This window comes from Silene latifolia, chromosome 9, assembly GCF_048544455.1.
Source record: "Silene latifolia isolate original U9 population chromosome 9, ASM4854445v1, whole genome shotgun sequence".
NCBI lineage: Eukaryota > Viridiplantae > Streptophyta > Magnoliopsida > Caryophyllales > Caryophyllaceae > Silene > Silene latifolia.
This window is the reverse complement of record NC_133534.1, coordinates 24,384,061-24,408,138: the sequence shown is the minus strand read 5'-3', so window position 1 is coordinate 24,408,138 and position 24,078 is coordinate 24,384,061. Positions and strand designations below refer to the sequence as shown.

The window sequence follows — 24,078 nt, the reverse complement described above, 5'->3', positions numbered from 1 at the left end:
CAAGACTAATTGGTAAAAATAGAGGAAGAAATAAAGATGAAGGATAGTTTAGGATGTATTGAATGGATAAAAGGGATGATGAATGTGATTCATGAGATGTTTTTTCAAAAATATGATGCTAGACATCTGCATAATCCAATGCAATTACCTTCTCTTCATAATCTTACCTTCATCGTTACTGGCTCTACTAGTGGTATCGGCCTCCAAACCGCCAGGTACATACTCTCTATTTCATTTTCATCCCTTGTCTTTTAAATCTCATCACTCCTAGAGATTCTTATGCGTGCAGGGTTACCAGATTCACTTGGGTAGTTGGGTACCATACGAATTGCGAGTCGTTAAGAGCGAATTCTATCATGTCTCTTAATGAAATACGCATAACATACATTCTGTAAGAGCAAAACGCAAATTGATAAGGGCATATTCATAGCGAATCTGGTTACCATGTTCTTACGTCCATTGGGTATATATACCGCGTCCTTGACATCTAATCTAATATACATGGTTGTAACATAACTTTTTCATTCTTTTCACTTGTACCTAGACTTGGCAAATGGTCAATCGGTTTAGGTGTGGGTTGGGTTTACAAGAATTCGGATCACACCGAGTCGGCTTAGGCTGGGCTGGGTCACATTGGGTTCTTGTCAATTTCGGGTTTGTTGTTTCAAGCTTTCTAGGGACAACTATTACTCTGTTAGTGCATGTGCAACAATAGACATTCGGATCTAGGGTTACAGGTCAAACTTGAATCTTCACTTCGGATGTCGTGTTGAGTAAGGGTGGGGTTATTCAAGTAGGTCACTTAAGTTAGGTCGGGTCAATTTTGTCAGAGCTACTTATATAATCATATCCCTCTTTGTTTTGAAAAAGAAAAGAAAAGAACTTTGACTAGAAATAATTCATGGTTACAGCCTTACAACACATTAATTTTTTCGTTAAAAATTACATGTGTTTACATAATTTTCAGTTTGAAAAAAAAAATTTTTTAGTTCCTAGTCAGCAATTGTGGTCCATCAAAATTTTTTCACAAAACAATAAGAACGATTTTTTTCCCAATTAAGCGTCTTCACAAGATCTTTAATTTGGGAATAAAAATTAGCATTTTATGACTTGTAGCCAAAGAGTAAAGTATTTTTTTACTCCCTTCGTACTAGATCAATGGTAACACTTACCTAATACAGTCGTACCACACCGATGATAACATTTCTTATTTGGCTCACAATTTGACCAAATTCTCCTCATACCCATTTGATATTTACACAAAATGTCAATACACACCCACCTACCAACCCACAATCTAGGTTGCACGAACACTCCTCATAATCAGCGTTCCCGTGTCGGACACCCGTGTCAGACACGACACTCGTCGGACACACGTCAAAACGTGTCGGACACTTGTAAAGCCGTGTCTAACTTTCACCTTTTATTTGGGCACGTGTCCGACACGTGTCCATGGTATTTTGAGCCGTGTCCATGGTATTTGGACACACCTCCAAACGGAATCAAGTTGAATTTAAGGTAAATGGCGAGAGTTGTTATATGGTTGAATTTGGTGGGGAAATAAGCTGAATTGGAGACAAATGATGTTCTTTAGACTAGTAATGAAATGTCGAAATAGATTGATTATAAGTTGGTTTTTGGTTTTGAAAATGAGAATGAGTTATAATTAACGTAAGTTTTACTTTAACTTATTTAAATTTAATATTCAATACTTTTTCAAAAATAAAATCACACATATATAACTATAAAATATATATTTTATTAAATTTAAATGACGTGTCCCGTGTCCTAAATTTCATGGGATGCCGTGTCACGTGTCCGTGTCCGTTTTGGTGCAACCTAGCCCACAAATCCACAATTACATACCCACCTATATTTTTTTCTCTCTTTACCCTTGTTTTTACCCTCTTTTCTTAAAAACCTCATTTTTTTTACCATGTTACTTTTGGTCTGGTATGAAGGGAGTATAATATTGTATGTTTGAGAAATGAAATTGTCAAGTAAAGTGAGAAAAGGTAGGATATTGTCATATTGCTAGACTTTATAATATCAACCTGATCCGAAAAGGTCAGATTGACTTGAGATCCGAAATTGACCCGGATTACAACTTTTGAATATGATCTGAAATTCGAATTGACCCGACCTAGCCAAAACATGACTTGAGCCTTGCTGACTTGAAACTGACCTATCCCGAAAAGACCCAATTCTAAACCAACCGACCAAAAATAACCCGACAAAACATATCGTTAATTAAACAAAGAAAACTTGAAATGACTAATTTATAAGTACACTTATTATTTCGGTGAAATAAAGAATCAATTACCAAAACTAAACTAAACTCGGTGATATTACCAAAAAGTAGTTTTTTTCTCTCTTATTCAATGGCCTGATCGCTTAACCCGAAAATGATCCGACCAACATACCCGAAACAACGTGACCCGACCTCACCCGATAATATGCCAGACTCGAACTGGCCCGACCCGAATACGCCCCATCCAAACCCGGCACCCGTTTGCCGGATAGTAGATATTGCCGAGGTACAACCGTACAAGTGTGAAATAGTAGCAGAAATACTATACAGAAGGAAAGTAGGCTTCTTCTTCGCGAGGGTGTCCGGTGACATGGGACATTCCGGGGACGTAAGAAATTTTCCTTGCTTTCTGTCCTAATTTGGGTTTCTTTGTTCAATTTGGCATCTGTGTTTTGTTTAGATTACTATGTTGTCAGCTTATAGATCAATTTCGTATATGGGGTTTGTCTAAATCCGATGTGTATGTTTTTTGTTGCTGTAATTTGAGTTTTTAGTTCAGTTTGGCATTTGGGGTTGGTCCGGATACTATTCTGTCTACTTTTTAATTTTCTGGTTCAATTTGACAAATGGATTGCTAATAATACGGTTTCGTCGATACGATGTCTGCAGTCGACTTTCGAGTTTGTATATTAATGATGGCATTTAAGGATGGTTTAATTTGTGCATACGATGTAATTGTATGTTGGGATGCAGTTCTGTTTTAGTGGGTGAAATCACTGCTTGGGTCTTAGCAGGGCCTCTAGCAGTTTCAATTGTAGTACCAAATAGTGGCCTAGTGGTTACTGAGGTACAATGTGATGTAGATTCGGCCTCTAGCAGTTTTAATTGTAGTACCTAATGGTGGCTTAATGGTCACCGAAGTCCTATGTGCTGTAGGTTCGAATCCCCCTCCCGTTTTTACTTGTAATGACCTTGTGTCTTTTCACATCACAAGTAAATTTCTATTGTCGTTAGCTGTTGATGATTATGGTTTAGAACTTTAGATCTGTCTTGCGGTTAATCTTCTCGCACAGATTAAGCTTGAGAGACTGAGAGTACTTGCAAATTTGCAATGGATCTTTCTGAAACAGTCCACCACCGCACTTGCTCTTTTTCTCTGTGCTCTTTACGATTTTTTTATAAAATAAAATAAGTCACCTTGTCTTTAAATTTAGTCGTGACTTTGCTGTTTTTAGAAGGTGAGAAAGGACGGGAGACCTGGGACTCTAGGAGTGGATGGCAAAAGATTTGTGTCCTTATATGTTATAAGCTACATTAGCTCATGTCTTTAACATAGTCTTTATGACCCAATGCTCTTCTGAACAAGCTAATATTGCTTCTTTCTCTCATTATGTTGTTTCTGTCGTGTACAAACTAGGCAACTGGCAGAATCTGGTGCACATGTTGTAATGGCTGTGAGGAATACTAAAGCAGCACACGAGTTGATCCAGAAATGGCAGACTGAGTCGCCTAGTGAAGGCCTTCCTCTTAATATCGAGGTATTAATGACTTGGTTGATGATCATGAATGTAACTTTCAAGATTTTGATTCTCCTGCTCATTTAGTAAATCTGAACTACACTATTCTTAGGCAGTTATGAGGATGGATCTCTTTCCCTCTCTTTTCTCCTACACTTTTTCTCCTTAGACTCTTAGTAGTTGGTACTAATGAGGGGACTGACACGACCCGCAAAAACGACCCGAATCCGACGCGAAATTAACGTGTTTGGTTTTAGACAATGACCAATTTATGTAAGTTGCTCGACACGAACACGAACACGAGATTTAATTGAGTCGGGTTTGGGTTGAGTTTTCTAAAAATGAAACGGACACGAATAACCTATTTATTAAATTAGCCCTAAATTATTTTAATCCTGCGTCACATGAATATATTTACATTTTCAAAACATTGACATGACATGAAAACACGGCACGAGTTTGACGCGAAATTAACGGGTTTAGGTTGAGGCTTGATGACCCATTTATGTAGCTGAGTCAACATGAACACAACACAAGATTTATTTGGGTTGAAGGATTCATGACACAAACAGGAACCCGACACAACCTAATCTGTTTGTCAAGTCTAACCAGTACCCTTCCGTCCTTATTAATGGAAATGAGCAAGAAAGTGCAAGGCAATTAATTTCAAAAGGCTATTCTAAAAACCTGTTTATTGAAGGTTATGGAGATTGATCTTCTGTCACTGGACTCTGTTGCACGATTCGCAGATTTATACAATGCACGGTCAGAGCCTTTGTATGCCCTAATAAACAATGCTGGAATATGCTCAATTGGAGGTTGTTGCCTCTTCTTGTTTCGTCCTATTTTTATTTTATATTATTTTACTTTGTGTATTACCCTTAACCGTATTGGTGGATTCGAGCCTAAATGGATTTGGATAATGTTTCATGTGAGCCGACCCTTGTGAGTTGTGACTAATGCTCTATTGTTGTTGGAGGTTGTTGCCTCTTCATGTGTATATGCAATTTTCTTTCAAAAAAGGCTCTTGATTTATGCAAGCTTTTCGTGTATAATTTGAAATTGGAGGCTAATTTTGTCTATATCACAAGTTTATCTTCCAAAATTTACAGTGGCTGATTGAAGCAATACAGATTTGTTGGTACCCAGGGACCTATCCTAGTTTAGACATTATATGATTTTTCTCCTCTTCCTTTTCTAGCTATGATTTCTGAGAAGAAGAAGAAGAATATACTTTGAATTTTCTTCGAGAAAGAAGCAATAGCATTGGCTAGGCAGCATCCTAAACAAGCTAAACTTTACTATACGATGGAGGCGAGCAAAATGATTGGGATTTATCCCTAATAGGCCGGACGCCGGACGGTGGAGAAGGAGGCCCTCTCTACCCTTCAATGGAAAAAGAGGAAGGAGGGAGATTTCCGTTTCTGAGTAGTTTTGTGGGGATAAACCCATCCTTGTACCTGAATCCTAGAACTACATTCCAAGTAACAGCCTGCGAGTTCTAGAAGATCGTAATACAATGCAAAAACTCAAGGATTGTTGTTCTTGCACTAACGGAAACAGGAATAAGTATGTTGTCAGTGAAAAGATGCGAACATCTGCAGAAGAGCATTACAACGATTCTCTGGTTTTACAATGCTGCAAAATTAAGCAGGCCGCGGGGTAAAAGGTGCAGCAAGAGTAAAAATGAAAAGTTAAAATTGAGAGCTAAATTTGGGCAGTTGTTAACTGGCTGTAAATCAAAGAACTAAAATCTACTTACTTTCTGCTACATTTCCTTCGACACAAAATATAACATCCCTCGTGATTACGTTGATGGAGTTTTGCCTTGTATGCTGATTGTTGATTGGCGTTACCTTGATTGTGTCTTCTTAGTTCGTACGAATGCACCTAGGCTGAGGCATTTGTGTGATCGATTGTTTATTAATTTTTTTTATTTTTTATTTTTTGCTTTGAAGTGCCACAAAAGTTCTCAAAAGATGGCCATGAAGTGCATATGCAAGTGAATCATTTAGCTCCAGCACTCCTAGCGGTGCTTCTTTTGCCATCCCTCATTCGAGGTTCACCAAGCCGGATAGTCAATGTAAATTCTGTGGTAAGTTCTCTACTCATAAATCTCATTTAACTCAATTCGATGTGCAAATTTCAGTGATTTTTATTGTCATAATTCTTAGTTTATAAGAACAAAGATTTTGCTTGATGTATAAATACCGCTAGAAGCCTAGAATGTTGGAGATAGAGTCAATCACAAGTCACCATTCCCTTCGGCAAGACTCATATTTTTTTCATTCCTTCCCATGTTCATCTTCACTTATTTCATTGGAGTTTGGTAGTGAAAAGGCTGGGTTAATCTCATGTGGGTTCGAGATAAAAGGTGGGAGACCACCTAGGTTACTTCGACTCGTCATTTGTAGGATCGTACCACTATCTGACATAGTGACATGACACTCAAGAATATAGGTATAAATTTGCATCACTGGAAGGCTCACATAGTCACATGACATAAGTAAGAGGAAAGGCAGAAGAGATGGTGTATGAAGTATGTACTATATAGAACTATTTTTGTACTCGTATGATATTAATTAAGCCTTATTTCTCAGACATCTTTCTATCTGCATTATAAACTCTAGAAAATTCAATACAACTTTACCCCCGTGTCTCAAACTCTCAATAGTAGCTCCTTGGCGCCCGCAAATTGAGGGGTAAGGGGGTTGGATGTATGCAGCCTTACCCTTGTTAGCAACACAAAGAAGAAGTTTTTGAATGACAAAGATGAAAATTGCGTCCAGGAATCGAAAGACCACTACTTCGCAAGAGAAACTGAGAAAGAAGCGCAACCACTTTAGTGAGCGATTTTAATTTATTCCATCATCTAGAAATAAAGAGTAATGAGTCTTTGAATCCATTGGTATGGAAATACTTTAGAAAATTCAATCTTATAATTAAACTTTTTTTTTTTTGAAGACGTGACCCCAACCATGTCCGGAATTTTTTTTTTGTGTGTGTGTGGGGTGGGAGGGGGGGAGGACTTGAGGGGGTGGTAAAAATTTACTCATGGCGAGTTCGGCAATTGTTTATTGGATTTGTACCCGAGTCTCTCACTCATAAATCATACCAGAGTCCGAGTAACATCTTGGACCACTGAAAAGGGCAAAGTAATTTGTTGCATAGACCAACAATATATAAAATTATATAGTACTTGTATTAGTTGTATATATTAGCGTAAGTTTGTGTCTGGTAACAAAGTTTTATTTCAAAACGTTGATTTGGATTTGAGAAATTGTGGAATCTAAATACTATTCCAGAGTTTGGCAAATTTGAACATTTTAAAATTAGAATTCGAAATTCAATTTTACTGCACAATGACCTGGTATGAGATTAATTCTCAAACCAAGATTTCATACCCATGCCCATATCCTTCTATCCCAGTTCACATATCATGAAAATTTTCACGTAATAAGATCTGATCCTCGGTCTCCTTTAGTATCTGTTTACCCAAGTCCGGGTAACATAATGTGCTCGCTAGCATCAGTGCTGAATATTTAATATTTTTACATGAGAATCGTGGGTTCTGCTAGATGGCTATCTTGTACATTTAGAGATTCACATACTATATTTTTTTTAAACAGTTGCTACTTCTCTTCCCAATTGTCCCTATTTGGACAAGTGAAGATCAGTTAGATCACTGATATGTTTTTGAGTTTCCTTCACCAGTTTTGCATGAAATTTCGGCTCTTGGTTCAGGTTCATTCTCTTGGATTTGTTGACCCTGAAGACATGTCTTTTGTCAAGGGGAACAAGAAATTTACAAGTTTTGTTGGATATTCAAGCAGCAAGCTGGCTCAGGTTACTCATGCAAATAGTATTGATATATTCTGTCCTTTGGTGTTTAAGTTCAGTGATCTCTGCTTATTGAAGAAAATGTTGTTAAAAGATTTTTAGTCGGATAGAATATTTATAGATTTAAGCTTAAGTAATTACTTGTGTCTTTTCTTTTCTTTGAGAAAATAGAATAAATTAAGGACCTACACAAATTTGTTTTCCAGCTTATGTTGCTCAGAATTCCTTAAAGTGCCGGACATGAGTGCATGTGGCAGCATCCTATTTTGTGAAATTTGTGTTTACTGGAATAAAAGTGTCTAAATCATGGTGTCGTAATTAGTGATGTGTCAACTTTCAGCTAAAGTGAAGTGTCGAAGTAAGCAAACTTTGAAACGTTAGTGTTGCAAACTCCATTCTTTTGGCTCTTTTTTCTGGAGCAGTGGAGGTGGAGGGCAGGGATTAGTTAATGGAGTCCTTAGATTGGGCCATCGATTAATTATGTGAAGATAAGATGGTGTGTTGTGTGATATGGCTCTATTTAAGCCTTTTAAGGGGATACAAATGGACTACCGAAGTTTACATTTACATGACAAAATACATCTTGTGCATAATGACTCAAGTCTCAAGTTGGTTTGTCTGTTTCAGGTCATGTTCAGTGGCATTCTCCAAAAGAGGTTACCAGCAGAATGTGGTATCAGTGTTGTGTGCGTGTCCCCTGGCATTGTTAAAACTAATGTTGTAAGCTCATAATTTTCAGCTCTGGCCTAAATGGCTATATGTAATATTTGGTTGTTAAATTTAATTACTCGTGCTTGGAAAAGAGGAAAATAAATTAACTCGCTGTTTCTCGCAGGTAAGGGATCTTCCTAAAATTGTTCAAGCTGCTCATGCCTGGACACCGTATATCTATTTAAGTCCTCAAGAAGGTAATCGGTGGCTCTTGTTATTTCTTTGGTTCTTCTCCAGTTCTTTCATGACGAGTAGTATTATCGCTCTTAGTGTTGCAGTGCACCCTCTTACATGAATTATGAGTTGTGTCTATTGCATATTTGATGAGGGAGAAGATAATCTGAGGTGGTCTAGGATGCAGTTGTTGGTCATTTGCACTCTTTTACTTTCAATTCAGTTTGAATATTTTTTTAGACCTCGATTTTGGCTTCCCCTGGCAATATACTCGGTGTTATTTTAAAAAAAAAAATAAAAAAAAACTAACATTTAAGATTAAAGGATATGAAAATTCTACAGACACTAGTTAACTAAGATAAGCGTCTCCCTGTCTCAGGAAGACCACCCATGTTTTATGCTCCTTTTCTTCATGTTAACTTGCCTATAACTTTGCAGCTTAAATAGGACGGAGTACTAGTTAGTCCCTCCTTTTCTTCATGTTTGTCCCCTTTTCCATTTCGAGAAATTTCAGTGGAGGTCGCATTTTGACAATTTTACTTGTTTGGCAAAAATAGGACCAAATTGTCCTTATAAGCTCATTGTTTTTACCAGAACGCCATTAATTGAATCTAATTGGCGTCCTTGTAAACCTTTTTATCTTCATTGATAACACCATTTAGAAATGTAAGTCTCTGTTTGCTGATTGTTCCTTTATTTCCCAACCTTGTGGGCACTGTGCAGTAGGGTGTAACTTGTAAGGTTCAAACTCCAAGGGCAACCTGGTAATAAATATATTACTTTGTATGTAATTTTATGTAGTGAGATGGGTATAATCTTAAAGCCTGCTTTGACCGTTAAAACGTATACTACATCCATTCAAGTTCAAATACCTCATTTCCTTTTCGACATTATTCATGTGCCTAGAGAACATTCCAAATTCTTTGCAATATACGGAATATAAGATTGAAATAGTATTGCGGCATCTTGTTTGATTTGTTGGGTTAAGTCCCACCTGAGACTATGAATCTTAATCTGAATTCGTAACCTGGCGCCCTCTCCCTTTGATTGGCCGGGTCGAATCCTAGGGCCATGCCATGGTAGAAGAATCTGGCCCAGTTAGAAGAATTTCCTTTGAAAACACGGATACGGATAAAGTTAAAGCCCTCAGACAAAGCGGAAGATCATCGGGTTCCCTGTCCTCGGAGCTGTAGATACACGGGCCCCGCTTTACAAAACGAGAAAATAAGGAACGAGAGTATAGAGTGAAAGCATCTTGATGAATAGGGAAAGCCCTTACAAAGACAAAAACTAGTTTGATGTTGGCGGGTGGAGGGAGGAAGGGAGAGGAGCCCTCGCGTTTGTGTTATAAGTACAATAAGTATGTTAAACCTTTATAATTTTGTACAATGTAGAATTAAAGATATTCACATTATAATATGTGCATCGGGATGTGTGAAAAAGCAAATGAGGTATTTGGAGAGTTCGGTTATTTGGACTCTTCGCTTTGATCATTAATATCCCTAAATTATAGAAAAACAGTGCGTGTTCTCATAACTTGCAGGTTCAAGAAGCAGTCTATTTGCCGCAACTGATCCTCAGGTTCCAGAGTATTGTGAGTCGCTAAAAGCAGATGAAAGATCAGCTTGTGCTTTTTTCTCTCAAGATTGCCGGCCTTCAAATCCTGCGAAAGAAGCTTGGAACACTGAAACATCAAGAAGGGTATGGGAGAAGACATTTGAGTTGGTCGGTCTACCTGTTGATGCTGTTAACAATCTTGTTCGAGGAAAAGAGGTCAAATGCTCCTTCGGTGATCAGTACAGATAATTGTCTCTTATGTTTTACCTTTGATGGATATATGATACTCCCTCCTATTCCGAATAAGTGTCCCATTTGGACAATGACACGGAAATTAAGGAATATAGTTAAAATAATGAAAATTATTGTATAGGGGTAAGAATATATGAGTTAAATAAGGAAAAGTATTGAATATGATGGGTTATGGGTGGTTATGGTGGTAAATAAAGAAAAGAGTTAAGGGTAGGAAAGTAAAAAACCATGTCCAAATATGGCAAATGGGACAGTTATGTGAATAGACGGAAATGGCAAATGGGACAATTATTTAGAATAGGAGGGAGTATATCATATCCAGTACCCTTTGGTCATTTTGTCTTTCTTTTTGACAAAACAGGCTACAATTGTATAATGACGAGATAACACTTTAGTACATGACTCGGGTTGATTGCGTATGCGCTGTGATTTTCGAACTCCTTTTTAAGTTGAAGCAAATCTGACTGCGAGATTAGTGAAGAGCAGATATCATACATTCTAAAACCGCAAGTCTCAGCCGAGATATCCAAGGTTTCGACTGTGTACTACAAATGTGTTTCCTGATATGTGATATATGTCCCAAGACATCTAACATCTTGATGAACTTATCAGTCGATACAATTACACTATCATAAGTTCATAACATACTGCAGTTGATCTCTTGAAAAATCGTTATACAATGTATATTAACTTATAATAATTTATGCATTTCGTTTAATTTTTTTTTTTTTTTGACAGCATGAATTACATGAACAAAATAAGGTCATTATAATAATACGGTTTGGCATAGGATAAGAAGCTAAAATAGGAAAGTGTTAAAATGTATTTTTTGTGAAGAAAACTAAAAGTGATGAGATATTACAATTTCCCATGAAAATATCATTTAATACTTTCTTTTTTTGGTTTATTATCCTATGCCTAGTGGGCATAGGATAGAAAAACCCATAATAATAATATTTGCGCCTATGAGAGGATTCAAACTCCAACATATGAAGGACACATAACCCAAACACTAGGCCACTTGAATAAATACTCGTAACCAGGGCTCGACTACTGAAAATGCCTAAAAGTTGGAACTAAATTAAATTTTTGAGGTTTTTTTGGGGAAAAACAAAAACGCCGCTATTCTCACACAAAGTTTAATATTAAGTGAATTAAACGTTTTCCAACCCCAAATCTAAATTCACTTCCATGCAATAATTATAGTTAGAGTTCAAAAATTTACTTTTTAATTGAATAATTTGTCTATTTACATCAGGCCTCAAGTTTACATTTGAAACAGGGCCTCCAAGGACCCTGCCAAACACACCAGCAATGACTCATTTTGAAATAAAATAATGGGTGACAAGGTTTGAACAGGTGTACTAGTTTTATACCCATGCAAATTGTACGGGATTGTTATTTAGGTGGTTGTAAAAAAACGTGTTAATAGTGGTTGCTCTTTAGATGAGTATGTATCCAAAATATCTAAAATATAGCAATAATAAAGTTGTATCTATCGAGAGTATATATATTAATACAACAATAAGTCAATAACTCCACGAAAATGCCAAAGCATAACAATAAGCCGTTACGGTGTAAAATCATAAGTAAATTGTACTATAATTTCTCGAAAACTTCTTTATAAATTACGTTATTTGTTCTAGTGGACACGCTTTTATCATTATCGCAAATCAGAATCCTCAGTCCTTTTTTGCTTGTGACTCTTGAAATAGCCACAAACTTGTAAAGGTGAATTGGTCTGAATAGTAATATACCCGTGCAAATTGTTAAACCTGCTTTTCATTTAGTGCACGTTTGTAGAACCCGTGTAAGTTTAAAATAATTTTAACCCATTTTTCATTTAGTTTGTTAATTAGTAAAATAGGACAAAATTAAAATCGTCACTCGTGCACATTTTAAAACGCTCGTAATATTATTAACACTACTACAAATCCAGGCAATTACAACGCCCCTTCAACAACGATTATTCACGAAAATCACAATAGACGTTGTAGAATGTATGGCGCGAATTTTACTAAAATGAATTACAACGGGTATGGTTATAAAAATCGTTGTTATAAGTTTTAACAACGGGTTACACATGCACAACCGTTGTTAATAATTTGGCGCAAAATTGACGCAAAGTTAGTGAAAAGTAATCACAACGGTTACTTTTGGAACCCGTTGTTAAAAATTATTTTACAACGGTTGTTGATTTACAACCGTTGTTAAAACTTATTTGACAACGGTTGTTCTTTATAACCGTTGTCAATACCTTCCATACTATAAACCACACAAACACAAGTCTGCTACAGCCACAAAACACAAACCTTAATACACAAACACAAACCCAGCAGACAAACACAAACACAAACACAAACACAAACACAAACACAAACACAAAACACACTTTCTCATCGTCTCTTTCTCTCTTTCTCATCGTCTCTTTCTCTCTTTCTCATCGTCTCTTTATCTTCTCGCCACATCATTGATTTCATCGTCTAATTTTCGTGTAAATCTCGCCACATCGTTAATATAATCTTTTTATTATTATTTCATTCGATTCGATTCGATTGAATCGATTCGATTTAGTTAGTTCACTTCACTCCATTAAGTTCATTCGATTCGATTCGATTCAATCAATTAAGTTCGATTCGATTCGATTCGAGACAATTTCAGTCCAAAAGAACAGAGCCTTATTGGTTTTTCATGTACGAATTTTAGAATTATACCAGTTTTGTTTTATTTTAAATAAATTAAAAGATTAGAATTTATTTAAAAAAGATTATAATGATTAGATATTATATCTTAATTACAAGATAATAATTTAATAAAATTATAAAAATAGAGTCTTATTCCGTATTTAGCCATATTTATTTTGGAAACAAAGTTATTAAAAAAAATATTATTCTTTTAATAGTGAGATGGATTTTAGTATGTGTTTGGCCTAGTTTATAAAAGTGTTTTTGGACTCAAAAATACTTTTTGGCCAAACACACGGTTTTCGAAAAGTTAAACAAAAATTATCAAAAGCTAAAAATTCATATTTTTGCTCATAGAAATAGAAGCAGTTATTTGTTGTCTCTACTTTTGAAAAACACTTTTGAAAAATTAAGCTTCAAAAACAAAAACTTATTTTTGAGAATCAAAGCCAAACATGCTCTTACTTTAATTTGGTTTGAATTGTGATGACCGAAACCTCATTGACTTTTCCCTTACCTTACGAATACCGAGCTGACGTGAACGCATTTTGTATCCCATTTTTCACAAATTCTCGTTATAGACACAATACCAAATTTCTAATAAAACAAACAACAATTGAGGTGATCGGGGAAAAAATGTTATCACTTTCATCATATTTGATGACCCGTTTATAAGAATAAACGGATATACCCGTCTATAGCAAGACTAGCTGCCCATTTGTTCATATATGCGTTTTCCTCTTTTACAAAATACAATAGGTCTTGGTATAGACGGGTGGAGCGAATAGATGGGTAAAGACCTCTAATAAAATGGGTAGGGGGGACAAGGTGGGGCACCCCCCATGTGCTTCCCACTTTATGACAAATGAGTATTTTGTGAGGGAAAGTGGTATCCGTCTATACATATAGACGGATAGTGTCCGTCTATAATGAGAATTTGTGTACAAAATACTTCCTCCATTCAACTCCACTCTACCTATTTGTATTTTGCACAAATATTAAGAAGGGTGGGGTTGGGTGGAAAATATTGTAAATAAATAATGGGGTATAATATAATTAAGTGGGGTATGAGTGAAAAAGGGTGGAGTTTGATGTAGAAGTAGTGGGGTATGAGTGACAAATATTGTAAATAAGTAATGGGGGTATGGGGACAAAATGGTCATTTGACATTCCTTTGAAAGATGGTAGAGTGGAATTGAATGGAGGAAGTATTCATTATTTTGATCGCCCAGAAGTCAAACACATCCCAAGATGACATGCATGCACATCCTCTTCTTGACTGCACACCATCAACTCATCAAGCAAGGAAGAGTAGAGAGAAATGAAAGAAGAAGAAGAAGAAGAAGAAGAAGAAGTAAAGATGAAGGATAATATAGGATGTATTGATTGGGTAAAAGGGTGGATGAATGTCATTTCTGAGATGTTATTTCAAAGAATTGCATCCAAACATTTGCATAATCCAATCCCATTACCTTCTCTTCATAATCTTACTTTCATTGTTACTGGTTCTACCAGTGGTATCGGCCTCCAAACCGCCAGGTCTTTATTTCCTCCCTTGTCTTTTAAATCTAATCACTCCCATATATTCTCATGTTCACTGGTACTTCCTCCATTCAACTCCACTCTACCACTTTACTTTTTCACGTTTGTCAACGCGTGTTTTACGCGGTAAATATCGTTAGCTACGTATTTGCAGAAATTATAAAAGTTAGATATTTTTAATGTACTCGTAAAGACGAATCAAACAAGATCTCACATGAATATATTTTCACTTATGTATTGAGAGAAAATTGAAATTGAATGTTAAGTTATGAATAGTGTAGAAAATAGAAAGTGGTAGAGTGGAGTTGAATGGAGGAAGTATATCTTAGCTGAGTTGTTATAAAAAGAACAAATAAAGAACAATAAAAGACAAACGAACAAATTTACGTGATTCACTAACAATATGTTAGCTACGTCCACATGGCAAAAGGGAGAGAGTTTTATTGATATGTGAGAAGTTTTCAGATTACAGATTCAGACGATATGATAAGCATGATTGCTAGGTAGAGTCTTAAAAAGCTTATATAATACCTAATATAGGAACCCCACGTAATCGTTCGAAGCGGCGACTAACAGAATCAAGCCACAAACCCAACCTAGAGTAATACTTGAGTGTATCCTCTAACCTTTTCATTTTCTTACTCGTAACTACTCCCTCCATTCAACTCCACACTACCATTATCTATTTTGTACACTATTCATAATTAAGCATTTAATTTGATTTTTCTCCCAATATATAAGTGAAAATATATTCATGTGGGATCTTATTTTATTCGTCGTTACGAGTACATTAAAAATATCTAACTTTTATATTTTTTGCAAATACGTAGCTAACGATATTTAGCGCGTAAAAGACGTGTTGGCAAACGTGAAAAAAGAAAGTGCTAGTGTGGAGTTGAATGGAGGGAGTACTAACTAGTCCGCAAGTGGCAAACAATCAATCAGGTTGGGTTTACAAGAATTCAGGTCACAATGGGTTGGGTCAGACCGGGTCACATCAGTTTAGGGTCATTTTCGGGTTTGTTGTTTCAAGTTTTCTAGGGATATAACTCATATCACTCTTAGCGTGAAACAATAAACATTCGGATCTGTCAATTTGGATTACGGGTCAAACTCGAATCTTCACTTCAGATGCCGCGTCGAGTACGGGTAGGGTTATTCGGGTTAGGCCATTTGGGTCTGCTCAATTTTGCTAGGTGTACAGTGTACTTGTGCCCTATTTGTTTTGGAAAAAAAAAAAAGAATTTTGATAATTCTTTTCTACAACTTCAGAAAATATTACGTCATTCTTTCTTGAAAGTAAACGTCTTTACGAGATTTTTGGTTCGAAAAAAAAAATCAGTTTTTTGAGTTCCCAGTAAGCAGTTGTGTTTCCTCGGAGTCGTATTAAGAAATAAACTTTGAAGAATTAGAATTCCCGGGTACAAATTCCACAAGGATGATTTTTTTTTGGGTTATTCCCATTGGTACCCTCGAGTTATCCACTTTTCTCACTGGTACCCTCGCCTTTTCATAATCTCCAATTATACCCCTTAACTTTCTTCTTTACTCCCAACTGTTACCATAACTATTTTCCGTCAAATACTTCCGTTAGCTGTGTTTTGGGTTTCTTTGTTCAATTTGGGGTCTGTGTTTTGTTTAAATCCAATTACTATGTTGTCAGCTGTCAACTTTTGAGTTTTATAGATCAATTTCGTATATGGGGTTTGCTTAAATCCGATTACTATGTTGTTTGTTGTCTTAATTTGAGTTTTTAGTTCAATTGGCCAATTTGGCAACTGGGGTTGGTTTAAATCAGAATACTATTCTGTCTACTTCCAAATTTTCTGGATTAATTTGACAAATGAATTGCTAATAATACGGTTTTGACGTTACGCCGTCTGCAGTCGACATTTGAGTTTGTATATTAATTATGGCATCTAGGGATGGTTTAATTTGTGCTTATGAGGTAATTGTATGTTGGGATGCAGTACTGTTTTGGTGGGTGAAATCACTGCTTGGGTCTTGGCAGTGCCTCTCGCAGTTTCAATTGTAGTACCAACTGGTGGCCTAGTGGTCAGACTGGTCACTGATGTCCTATGTGCTGAAGTTTCGAATCCCCCTCTCGTTTGTACTTGTAATGACCTTGTCTTTTCACATCACAAATAAGTTCCGATTGTCGTTAGCAGTTGATGATTATGGTTTAGATCTGTCTCGCGATTATGGTTTAGAATACACGCTGTTATTGAAGGTCACATACTCATTTCATATTTGCATGTTTGTTTGTATTCAAAGAGTTCTTTGTGTTCTTCTATGTTATATGAATATAAGCTACATCAGCTCATGTCTTAAACATAGTCGGTATGACCGAGTCGACTTCTGAACAGGCTAATATTGCTTCTTTCTCTCAATATGACGTTACTGTCAATTACAAAATAGGCAACTGGCAGAATCTGGTGCACATGTTATAATGGCCGTGAGGAATACTAACGCAGCACATGAGTTGATCCAGAAATGGCAAACTGAATCGCCCAGTCAAGGCCTTCCTCTTAATATTGAGGTAATAAAGACTTGGTTGATGATCATGAATGTAGCATTCAGTATTCTGATTCTCTTGCTCATTAGTAAATGTGGACTTAGCTTCTTGTTTTGCTACACTATTCTTAGGCAGTTATGTGGATGGACCTCTTTCACTTTCTTTTCTGCTACACTTTTTCTCCTTGGACTCTTGGTAGTTGGTACCAACTACCAATGAGAGGACTACCAGTAGAGAGCTGACAAACAATGACACGACCGGAAAAGCGACACGAAATTAACGGATTTGGGTTGAGACAATGACCAATTTATGTAAGTGGGTCAACACGAACATGACCCGTTTACATATGACACTAACACGAACCCGACACAACTTAATTTGTTTGTCAGGTCTAACCAGTACCCTTCCCTCCTTACCAATGGAAATGAGCAAGAAAGTGCAAAGCAATTAATTTCAAAAGGCGATTCTAAAAACTTGTTTACTGTAGGTTATGGAGATTGATCTTCTGTCATTGGAATCTGTTACACGATTTGCAGATTTATACAATGCACGGTCAGAGCCTTTGCATGCACTAATAAACAATGCTGGAATATGTTCAGTTGGAGGTTGTTGCCTCTTCTTGTTTCGTCCTATCTTGATATTTTATTTAACTTTGTGTATTACAATTGACCGTGTTGGGGTTTTTGGTACAAATAATATAAAATGCAAAGACACAATATTTTTGTTATGGACTTAACCACAACCCAACTTGTATTATTATTCTTAAACCTTAACAATAATACAATCTCAATCCTCCAACACTTAGCTACTAGCTAAGATTTCCAACTATGCTTAACTCGGGATATTAAGCACACTCTCTTATTTCCAACATAACTAGTGATGACCTTTATATACAACTATACAAGGTCCAAGTCCTAACTCCAATATAGCCACATTAAGAGCCTTAATATCTAACTAATCTAACTCCTAACATTTACACTTAGTAATAACATATAGTATTGCTTAAGGATAACATTAGTAACCTATCTACAAACTAGTAACCATTAAAGACTCTAAATGCTATATTCAAAACCTTGACTTTAACTTATGCCTTGGATTAATGTTGGGATTACTTTCCCAACAGACCGTATTGGTGGATTCGAGCCAAAATGGATTTGAATGATGAGTCATGTTGGCCGACCCCAAACCATGTTGGGACTAAGGCTCTATTGTTGCTGGAGGTTGTTGCTTCTTGATATGTGATATGTACAATTTTCTTTCGAAAAAGGATCTTGATTTATGCAAGCTTTTCGTGTATAATTCGAAATGGAGGTTAATTTTGTCTGTATCACGAGTTTTTCTTTCAAAATTTATGGTGGCTGATTGAAGCAATACAGATTTGCTGGTACCCAGGGACCTATCCTAGTTTAAAGCTTTAAACAATATATGATATTTCCTCTCTTCCTTTTCCAGCAATGATTTCTGGGAAGAAGAATATTCTTTGTATTTTCTTCGAGAAAGAAGCATAGCATTGGCTAGGCGGCATCCTAAACAACTAAACTTTACTTTACGGTGGAGTGGAGGCGAGCAAAGTAATGGGGATTTATTCCTAATAGGCCGGAATGGTGGAGAAGGAGGTCCTCTCTACTTCAATGGAAAAAGAGGGGTTGGGGTGGGGGGTAGATTTCCGTTTCCGAGTAGTTTTGTGGGGAAGGAACCACACACTTGTCCTAAACCCATCCTTGTATAGTTGTACCTGAATCCTATAACTACATACCAAGTAACAGCCTGCCAGTTCTAGAAGGTCGTAATATTCAATGCGAAAACTCAAGGATTGTTGTTCTTGCACTAACGAAACCAGGAATATGTATATTCTCAGTGAAAAGATGCAAACACCTGCAGAAGAGCTTTATAAGGATTCTCTCGTCTTACAATGCCACAAAATCTAGCAGGCCGCAGGGTAAAAGGTGCAGCAAGAATAGAAAATGAAGAGTGAAATTTGAGAGCTATAAAATTACATGTCTCTGAAAGCTAAAATTAGGCGGTTGTTCACTGTTTGTGAATCAAAGAATGAAAAACTACTTACTTTCTGGCTTCTGCTACACTTCCTTTGACATAAAATATAACATTCCACATGATTACATTGAGGGAGTTTTTCCTTGTATGCTGATTGTTGATTGACGTTACCTTGATTCTGTCTTCTTACCTCTTACTAATGCACCTAGGCTGAGGCATTTGTGTGATATATTGTTCATTAGAATCTTGTTTGTTTTGAAGTGCCACAAACGTTCTCAAAAGATGGTCATGAAGTGCAAATGCAAGTGAATCATTTAGCTACAGCACTCCTATCGGTGCTTCTTTTGCCATCCCTTATTCGAGGTTCTCCAAGCCGGATAATCAATGTGAATTCTGTAGTAAGTTCCCTACTTAAATCATAATTTACTCAATTCGATGTTCAAATATTCATTAATTCTTACTGTCATAATTCTTCATTTTTAGAACAACGATTTTGCTTGATGCATATATAATGCTAGAATGCAGGGATAGTCAATCACAAGTCACTATTCCCCCTGTCAAGACTTGTATTTTTTCATTGCTTCCCTTGTTCATCTTCACTTTTTTTTTTTTCCTTCATTGGAGTTTAGTAGTGAAAAACTCGGGTTTATCCCATGTGGGTTAGAGAAAAAAAGTTGGGAGACCATCTATGTTACTTCGACTCACCATTTGTAGGGTCGTACAACTATCTGGAGTTGAGATGTCATCTCCTGTCCCACTTTTATGCCCCATCTCCTGTCCCAACACCTTAATCTCGGAACACATCACACTTCAAATAATAATAGTGGTGATAACTTATACCAAAGTGATCATGTGTCGTAAGGAGAAGTAATGGAACATGAGATGGGACAGAAGATTTGCATTGCACTATCTAACATAGTGACATGACACACAAGAATATAGGTATGAAACCTGTGCTTAACACTGGAAGGCTCACATGCACAAGTAGAGGAACTACGGAAAAGATGGTGTATGAAGACTGAAGTATATACTATATAAAATTATTTTTATTATTATATTAAGGGTTTTTGGTCATAAGGTACCTAATATTTAGGTAAGTTTGGGCTCAGGGAGGGAGGATAAAGAAAGGAGTTTGGGGGAGAAGAGAAGATATAAGGTAACTAAGATAAAGGTGGAGAAGGTGAAAATAGCCAGATAGGTGATTAACGAGGGAGGAGATAGGGTGAATGGGGTGGGAGATGGAGCGGAGAGAAAAAGTGGTGAGGTCGAGAGTTGATATATAAGGTGGCATAGGCAGAGAGGAGGAAAAAGAATTAAATTATGTAATAATTACTTAGTTTTAAAGAAAGGTATTAAGAAGAGAAGAAAATAAATCACATTTTTCCATCAAGTCAAATCCCAAAGTCAACTTGTTTTGACTAATAATGTTAGTTGGTAGTTGTTTGAAAATGACAAACTTTAGGTACTTTTGGGCAAAAAAAAATAAAATAATGTTAGGTACGTGCATGCAAACTGACCTAAATGTTAAGTATCTTCTGTCAAAAAAAAAAAATTATATTAATCTAAGCCTTGTTTCTCAAACATCTTTCTATTCCGCATTCTGAACTCTGGAAAATTCAATCTTATAATTTTTTTTTTGAAGACGTGTCCCCAAACCTGCCTCCACATTTATGGGCAGGTTAAAAATTGACTCATGGCGAGTTCGACACTTGTATATTGGATTTGTTCGGGAATCTCTCACTCATACCAGAGTCCGAGTAAGATCAGGGACCACTGAAAAGGGCAAAGTAATCTGTTGCATAGATTAACAATATATAAATTACTTGTATCTATTAGCGTAAGGTTGTGTTTGGTAACAAAGTTCCATTTCAAAACGTTGATTTGGATTTGAGAAATTGTGGAATCTAAATACTATTCCAGTTTGGCAAATGTGAACATTTTAAATTAGAATTCGAATTTCAATTTTACTGCACAATGACCTACTCTGAGATCAATTCTCAAACCAAGATTTCATACCCATGCCCATATCCTTTTATCCGAATTCACGTGTCGTGAAAATTTTAATCTAAAATGATCTGATCCTCAGTCTCCTGTAGTATTTGCTTACCTAAGTCCGAGTAACATAATGAGCTCTCTAGCATCAGTTTGGGTTCTGCTAGATGGCTATCTTGTACTTTTAGAGATTCACTTACTATAACAGTTGCTAGTTCTCTTTTCAGTTGTCCCTATTTGGACAATTGAAGCTCATCGATATGTTTTTTTAGTTTTCTTCACGAGTTATCCATGAAATTTGGGCTCACTTGGTTCAGGTTCATTCTCTTGGATTTGTTGACCCTGAAGACATGTCTGTTGTCAAGGGGAACAGGAAATATACAGGTGTGGTTGGATATTCAAGCAGCAAGCTGGCTCAGGTTACCATGCAAATAGTATTGATATATTCTGTCCTTTGGTGTTTAAGTTCAGTGATCTCTGTTTATTGAAGAAAGTGTGTGCTGTTAAAGATTATTAGGGGTATAAAAACTATATATATTTGAGCTTAAGTAATTACTTGTTCTTTTCTTTTGTTTGAGAAAATAGAATAAATTAAGGACTTCCACAAATTTCTTTGCCGACTATGTAGCTCAGAATTCCTTAAAAGTGCCAGACATGGGTTTATCCGTGCATGTGGCAGTGTCGTATTTTGTGAAAAATCATGTTTACGGGAATAATTTTGTCTAAATGATGGTGTCGTAAACCTGTGTCAACATTCAGCCAAAATGAAGTAAGCAACTATAAAACATTAGTGTTGCAAGTTTGGATTTTAAGTCCTACAACTCCATTCCTTAGATTGGGCCTTCGATTAACTATCTGAAGATAAGATGTTCAGTTGTGTGATACGGCTCTATCTAAGCCTTTTAAGGGATACAAATAGACTAACAAAGTTTACATTTACATGAGAAAATACAATTTTGTGCATAATGACTCAAGTTGGTTTGTCTGTTTCAGGTCATGTTCAGTGGCATTCTCCAAAAGAGGTTACCAGCAGAATGTGGTATCAGTGTTGTGTGCGTGTCCCCTGGCATTGTTAAAACTAATGTTGTAAGCTCATAATTTTCAGCTCTGACCTGGATGTTATTAATGGTGGTTGTTAATTACTCGTGCTTAGAATTGGAAACGAGGAAAATAAATTCACTGATTCTTACAGGTAAGGGATCTTCCTAAAATTTTTCAAGCTGCTTTTGCCTGGACACCGTATTTCTTTTTAAGTCCTGAAGAAGGTAATTGGTCGCTGTTGTTATTTCTTTGGTGCTTCTCCAGTTCTCCCATGACGAGTAGTATTGTCACTTTTAGTGTTGTAGACTTGCAGTTGCACCCTCTTACATGAATTATGAATTGCGTCTATTGCATATTTGATGCAGTTGCTGGTCATTTGCACTCTTTTACTTTCAATTCAGTTTGAATATTTTTCTAGACCTCTACTTTGGCTTCTGATGCCTCACCAATATACTCCGTGTTATTAAAAAAGATTTTAACATTTAAGATTAACAGATATGAAAATTCTACATACACTAGATAACTAAGATAAGCGTCTCCCTGTCTCAGGAAGACCACCCATGTTTTATGCTCTTAACCCGTATACTTTCACCATTAGTTCGCTAACTTGCCTATAACTTTGCAGCTTAAATAGGACGGAGTACTAGTTAGTCCCTCCTTTCTTCATGTTTGTCCGCTTTTTTATTTCGAGAAATTTCAGTGGTTGTCCCATTTTGACAATTTTACTTGTTTGGCAAAAATAGGACCAAATTGTCCGTATAAGCTCATTGTTTTTAACAGAACGCCATCAATTGAATCTAATTGGCGTCCTTGTAAACCCTTTTATCTTCATTGATAACACCATTTAGAAATGTAAGGCTCGGTTTGCGGATTGTTCATTTATTTCCCAAACCTTATGGGCAGTGGGGTGTAACTTGTAAGGTTCAAACTCTCGACCTCAAGTTTGAAATATTGCCACTTAAGCATTGAGCCAAGGGCAACCTGGTAATAAATATATTCTGTTATTTTATGTACTGATATGGGTATAAACTCTAAGCCTGCTTTGACCGTTAATATTTGATATCGTATACATCCATTCAACTCCAAATACCTCATTTTCTTTTCGACACCATTCATGAGCCTAGAGAATATTCCGTATTCTTTGCAATATATAAGAGAAAATAGTAGTCTTGTGGGATCTTGTTTGATCAATAATATCACTAAAATATTGAAAAACAGTAGGTGTTCTCATAAGTCATAACTTGCAGGTTCAAGAAGCAGTCTATTTGCTGCAACTGATCCTCAGGTTCCAGAGTATTGCGAGTCGCTAAAAGCAGATAAAAGATCAGCTTGTGCTTTCTTCTCTCAAGATTGTCGGCCTTCAAATCCTGCGAAAGAAGCTTGGAACACTGAAACATCAAGAAGGGTATGGGAGAAGACATTTGAGATGGTCGGTCTACCTGTTGATGCTGTTGACAATCTTGTTCGAGGAAAAGAGGTCAAATGCTCCTTCGGTGATCAGTACAGATAATTGTCTCTTATGTTTGCTTACCTTTGATGGATATATCATACGGAATATTTGGTAATCACCCTTTGGTCTTTTTGACGAAACAGGGTACAATTCTATAAATGATGAGATAATAGTTTTGGTACATGACTTGAGTTGATTGCTTATGCCCTGTGATTTTCGAACTACTTTTGTAGTCGATGCAAATCTGACTGTGAGATTGAAGTGCTGGCGACAGCCTGGCGTAAGTCTCAGCCACGATATCGGAAGTTTTGTTGAAGGGTACCACAACTGTTTTTCGGGTGGCAAGGTATTCACAACATTTATGGCATGACGATTGAGATTTAACCGCTGTGACAATGAATCCGAGATCGATCTCAAACAGATATTTACTACCAGGGGTGTCTAATAGGTTGAGTTAGTTTGGACCCTCGAAGAGGTAGTAAAAGGTGAGAAGAGAGGAATTGGCCAACTCAAATGAGGAGTCGAGACGTCGAGTTGAGATGGGTTTTAATGTTTCA

General features: G+C 36.5%; 2 protein-coding genes across 7 annotated transcripts; both read left to right on the top strand.

Moving 5' to 3' along the window:
- The first annotated feature begins 36 nt into the window (after positions 1-36).
- On the top strand, positions 37-10,721 carry LOC141599410 (dehydrogenase/reductase SDR family member FEY-like). 3 transcript variants are annotated; one of them, XM_074419405.1, is made up of 9 exons: positions 79-215; positions 3,669-3,789; positions 4,469-4,586; positions 5,727-5,863; positions 7,513-7,614; positions 8,236-8,328; positions 8,444-8,516; positions 10,037-10,266; positions 10,664-10,721. In XM_074419405.1, exons 1-9 carry the CDS (start codon positions 79-81, stop codon positions 10,676-10,678), a joined length of 1,026 nt encoding a protein of 341 aa, XP_074275506.1. In that variant the 3' UTR covers positions 10,679-10,721. The 3 variants fall into 3 exon arrangements, with proteins under 3 accessions (XP_074275509.1, XP_074275506.1, XP_074275508.1); XM_074419408.1 differs by having other exon boundaries at positions 37-215; positions 10,037-10,721; XM_074419407.1 differs by lacking the exon at positions 79-215 and adding an exon at positions 2,347-2,639 and having other exon boundaries at positions 10,037-10,721.
- Positions 10,722-14,274: 3,553 nt separating this feature from the next.
- Positions 14,275-23,740, top strand: LOC141599411 (dehydrogenase/reductase SDR family member FEY-like). Of its 4 annotated transcripts, none has more exons than XM_074419412.1 (8): positions 14,275-14,525; positions 16,947-17,067; positions 17,531-17,648; positions 19,300-19,436; positions 21,348-21,449; positions 22,024-22,116; positions 22,223-22,295; positions 23,319-23,740. In XM_074419412.1, exons 1-8 carry the CDS (start codon positions 14,308-14,310, stop codon positions 23,579-23,581), a joined length of 1,125 nt encoding a protein of 374 aa, XP_074275513.1. In that variant the 5' UTR covers positions 14,275-14,307; the 3' UTR covers positions 23,582-23,740. The 4 variants fall into 4 exon arrangements, with proteins under 4 accessions (XP_074275513.1, XP_074275510.1, XP_074275511.1 ...); XM_074419409.1 differs by lacking the exon at positions 14,275-14,525 and adding an exon at positions 15,820-16,024; XM_074419410.1 differs by lacking the exon at positions 14,275-14,525 and adding an exon at positions 15,820-16,024 and having other exon boundaries at positions 16,895-17,067.
- Positions 23,741-24,078: the final 338 nt, after the last annotated feature.